A 4,967-nucleotide genomic window follows, 5' to 3' on the forward strand; every position below is an offset into this window, starting at 1 on the left:
TAGTGACACATTGCAAGCGATCCAAATGCCAATAGATGACAACAGGGACCTGTTCACACTTAAACGATGCCTCCACATAATGGAATACAGGTGATTAAAATAATTGTGTATATTACCTACAAACACAAAAATATGCTCAGCGTCCCTCAGCATCAGGGAAATACAAATCAAATCCACACTGAGATACCACCTCACGCCAGTCAAGAGTGGCTAAAATGAACAAATCAGGAGACTCTAGATGCTGGTGAGGATGTGGAGAAACGGGCACCCTCCTACACTGTTGGTGGGAATGTAAACTGGTGCAGCCCCTCTGGAAAACAGTGTGGAGGTTCCTCAGGAAACTAACAATAGCACTCCCCTATGACCCAGCAATAGCACTGCTAGGAATTTACCCAAGGGATACAGAAATGCTGATGCATAGGAGCACATGGACCCCAATGTTCATAGCAGCACTCTCCACAATAGCTAAAACATGGAAAGAGCCTAAGTGTCCATCAACAGATGAATGGATCAAGAAGATGTGGTTTATCTATACCATGGAATACTACATGGCAATGAGAAAGAATGAAATCTGGCCATGTGTAGCAACATGGATGGACCTTGAGGGTGTTATGCTGAGCGAAATAAGTCAGGCAGAGAAGGACAAATACCATATGTTTGCACGTATAGGTGGATTAGGAGGAACTTAACTGAGGACCATGGGGGAGAAGAAGGGGGAAAATAGTTGGGGGGAGGGAGGGAGGCAAACCATGAGAGACTCTTGAATGCTGAGAACAAACTGAGGGCTGATGGGGGTGGGGGAGAGGGGAAGGGGGGGTGATGGGCATGGGGGAGGGCACTTGGGATGAGCACTGGGTGTTATATGGAAACCAGCTTGACAATAAACTCTTTAAGGAAAAAAAATATGTCCATGTTATAATAAAAGTAAAACTCTTCAACAGCGTAAATTTTTAACAATAAATTGATTACTTGTGGAACGCCTGGGTGCTTAGTCAGTTAAGCATCTGACTTTGGCTCAGGTCATGATCTCATGGTTCATAAGTTCAAGCCCTGCATCAGGCTCTGTGCTGACAGCTCGGAGTCTGGAGCCTGCTTCAGATTCTGTGCCTCCCTCTCTCTCTGCCCGCCCCCAACTTGCACTCTCTCTCTCTCTCAAAAATAAGTAAACACTAAAAAAATTTTTTTAATTAAAAAAAATAAATCAGTTACTGTAGCAAACTAAAATGTTTAGTGTATATTTCTGGGTAATACGGTGGCTACGGGGGTTTCCATTTTCTTCTGTTACACGTTTACATAACGTCTTAACGCTTTATCATTAGAAAAAGCAGTGAAGCTATTTTCAGCTTGAAACAAACAAAAACATGTAGATAAAGGCAGTTGGGGCTTAGGTGACTGAAAGGAAGTATGCGAAGCAGGCCTGGCCTCCCAGACCCTGTGCGTTGGGCCTGTCACCTGACACTCAAGTTGCTATCAGGAGCACTTTCCTCTGTTGAAGTGACTGGCTTTGGTCCTGCCAATCCCAGGTTAGGATGGGAGAGGAGAGTCGGCCTCAGGGCAGTCGGCAGCGGCCCCAACCCACCGTGGGCCCCGTCAGCGAGTCGGTGGGCTGGGGCTCACCCTGCCTCCGGCCTCCGCATGGGGAACACCATCAGGGCCCTGGTGGCCTTCATCCCCGCTGACTGCTGTCAGAACTACGTGGTCAGAGACCTCCGGGAGATGCCAGTAGACAAGATGGTAGATCTGAGTGGGAACCAGCTACGCCATTTCCCCGGGCACGTGTGCTCCTTCCGAGAGCTGGTCAAGCTCTACCTGAGTGACAACCACCTCAACAGCCTGCCTCCTGAGCTGGGGCAGCTGCAGAATCTGCAGATCCTGGCCCTGGATTTCAACAACTTCAAGGCTCTGCCCCAGGTGGTGTGTACTCTGAAACAGCTCTGCATCCTCTACTTGGGGAACAACAAACTGTGCGACCTCCCCAGTGAGCTGAGGCTGCTTCAGAATCTCCGGACCCTGTGGGTGGAGGCCAACTGCCTCACGCGGCTGCCAGATGTGGTCTGTGAGCTGCGTCTCCTTAAGACCCTGCACGCCGGCTCCAATTCCCTGCGCCTGCTGCCGGGCCAGCTCCAGCGCCTCCGAGAGCTGAGGACCATCTGGCTCTCGGGCAACCTGCTGACTGACTTCCCCCCGGTGCTGCTGCACATGCCCTTTCTGGAGGTGATCGACGTGGACAGGAACAGCATCCGTTACTTCCCCAGCCTGGCCCACCTGTCGAGTCTGAAGCTGGTCATCTATGACCACAATCCCTGCAGGAACGCACCCAAGGTGGCCAAAGGCGTGCGCCGCGTGGGAAGATGGGCAGAGGAGACGCCAGAGCCTGACCCCAGAAAAGCCAGACGCTATGCCTTGGCCAGGGAGGAAAGTCAGGAGGGAGACACACCTGCCCTGCCTCCTCTACTTCTTCCTCCCAACTCGTGAGGAGCTTCGCTGTAGGTCAATGCCAAGGATCCAACTCCAGCACCTTCTGGAGACCTCTCCTTTAGAGCATACAGGATTGCCCTGGGACCCGTGGGACGCCTCTGCCAGTGGGGAGTGATGAGGTCACAAAAAATGCCTCAATCACACTGAGAAGAGAGAATTTCTGGCCAACATCTCTCCCAAAGCAAAGCTGTGTGCTATGGGCAGCCTCACTCTCTGCAAGCAGATGAGCCCCTCCAAACAGGTATTTTGCAACACTGAAGAGTAAGAAGGGCTAGGGCGTTCTGTCCTCTACTCCAGAAGTGCCTGGTCAGGACACTCACGAACTCCTCAAACAAGGTATTTACTCAAGAATTCACCTAAGAGTTCAGGTGGCCTGGCTCTAGTCCTTTGCAGAATATATTATTACTAGGAATGACCATAAGTGGTATGAAACTAGGACTTATTCAGGCCACTTACAAAGGACATTTCTACCCAGTCAGGCTCACAGACTCCACGCTGTTGCAAAGGCTCCAGATGAAGCTTTCGCCCTGCAGTTTAGTGAATGCTGAGTCCTTGGATAGAAAATAGCTCCTGGCGGAGTCCGGCTGTCACCTTATACACTTGACAGTGGTTCATGCCGACTTAACTTGTTTTCCCTAAATTTCAAGGTTTGACCCTAGGTCTGTTCTCAACTGCTTACTGTCACTATAATGCTAGAAGTCCTCCAGAAAGTAGAACTTCTCGTTGGCAATGTGGTCTTATTAAAATCGAGCCTCGTAACTTGCCTGCCTCCGTAGAGCCCTTCTGTTTATTCACATTTACGGAGAAGAGCTGAACTGAATCCCCTTCCATGGAGGGAACCCACTTTCCAGGATCACATTAGCTTAAAGGTAGCAGGTGAGAAATCTGTTTACTTGAAACAAGCATTTGGAAATCTGAGTTGCAGGTTGCAGATGCTTCTGCTTTAGCCTCAGTTTCTTAGCCTTTGTTCAGATTTGATTTTTGTAGATAATGTCTTTTGATGGTCAGTGTATAAGCTTAAACATTTTGGCCATTTTTTTAAGTGGTGACCTTTTCTTCTTCCCACAAATACATCAACCTTAAAAGATACTGCTGTCAGTGGTTGATTTAGTAACACCGTCCTTTATGTTCTTGAACCTTTTCAGCAAGGAAAAGTGTCATCTTAACTATAGCTTACAGGTGCTTGCTTGGCTTTTAAAAAGTTACTTTTGCTATAAAAGCACCTTAACCCAGCAAAGTTTGGTTCTGGAATGACATTACACAACAGACCATTTTCATGTGTTTTCCTACCATAAAATATTTCTTGTTAAACCAAAGAAAAAGTTTGTTATCACATAATCTCTTTCTGTTGCCACCTCCCAGTCTGTAGAATATCTGCAACCTACTGATTAGAGTAACAGATCCCTTCAATCTTAAATGTAATAGGTTTTCAAATATTTAACTCATTTCATAATGCGTCCAGATTCGCACTGGACAGCTAGGATTTATAGTTTATTTTCTCATGCGTAATGACAAACGAAACTATACTCTGTTGAGGCTAAAACTTTATGCTAAGAAAACTGCCTCTAAGCTGGGTCCACAGCCAGCCTTATGGATGGCTCGGACTTTTTCTTTTGACCCCGTCTTCCTCCTCCAAAGATTGATGCACCCATCTTTTCCAGAACAACCACAGGCTACAACCATAAAGCAGCGTGAAGCTAACTGACCTGTACAGGGCTCACATCTAACGAGCTTAAGTGGTCTGAATCAACTGTCAAGTGATAAACATTTGGCACGCAGTCAAATGGTTTCCTTCTAAAATAATACAGAACACTTCCCAGTCAATGGTTAAATGTTCATCACTGATTTTGCTATCTAAAAATGTTTTCACTATAGGGTTTCAGTCAATTTTATAAAAAAAAAAACACATGTAAATGTCTATTAACATTCCCATACCACTGTTTTTTTTTTTAATTCTGACATAACTGCAAAGTTAAAAAGAGGAAAATGAAGCACCAAATGTAACTTTTCTACTCATAATTTTAAAAGCCCTGCAACACAAAATGTTATGCACTGGAGAAAAACCTTTCAATTTATACAGGGTTTTATTTAGCTTCTCTAAATACAAGTGATGCCAACTAAAATCTTTCTTTTGTCCTAAAATGCAACATCACTAACAGTTCATTATCTCACACCTAAAAGTGGACTTGTGCCCTAAAAATCAACTATACGTAAATTTTAAATAGAAGCACATATCCTACACGCAGTCACGCAGCAGCAGTGTAGTATGACGGTTACGAGCATGGCTTTTCTAACTACATGAGTTCAAATCCCAGCTTTGCCATTTTCTAGTCCCTTACAATCCGTGTATCTCATGTTACTCATCAGTAAAATGGTAAATTTCCACCTTTGAAGGCACTGTAAGGATCAACCAAAGTACTGTGTAAAACACGCATAGAATAGTGCCTGGCAGGGAACAGCTAATGTTTACAGAACATGTTCTTTTTACA

General features: G+C 45.7%; 1 protein-coding gene across 1 annotated transcript; it reads left to right on the forward strand.

The window, feature by feature from the left end:
- The first annotated feature begins 1,524 nt into the window (after positions 1-1,524).
- On the forward strand, positions 1,525-4,718 carry LRRC10 (leucine rich repeat containing 10). The gene has a single exon (XM_039245619.1). It carries the CDS (start codon positions 1,636-1,638, stop codon positions 2,473-2,475), a length of 840 nt encoding a protein of 279 aa, XP_039101550.1. The 5' UTR covers positions 1,525-1,635; the 3' UTR covers positions 2,476-4,718.
- Positions 4,719-4,967: the final 249 nt, after the last annotated feature.

The sequence above is a fragment of the Hyaena hyaena genome, unplaced genomic scaffold (assembly GCF_003009895.1).
Source record: "Hyaena hyaena isolate Hyena2069 unplaced genomic scaffold, ASM300989v1 scaffold_262, whole genome shotgun sequence".
NCBI classification, from domain to species: Eukaryota; Metazoa; Chordata; class Mammalia; order Carnivora; family Hyaenidae; genus Hyaena; species Hyaena hyaena.

Coding starts and splice junctions, on each gene's coding strand:
- LRRC10 (XM_039245619.1), top strand. CDS start 1,636: ATGGGGAACACCATCAGGGCCCTGGTGGCCTTCATCCCCGCTGACTGC.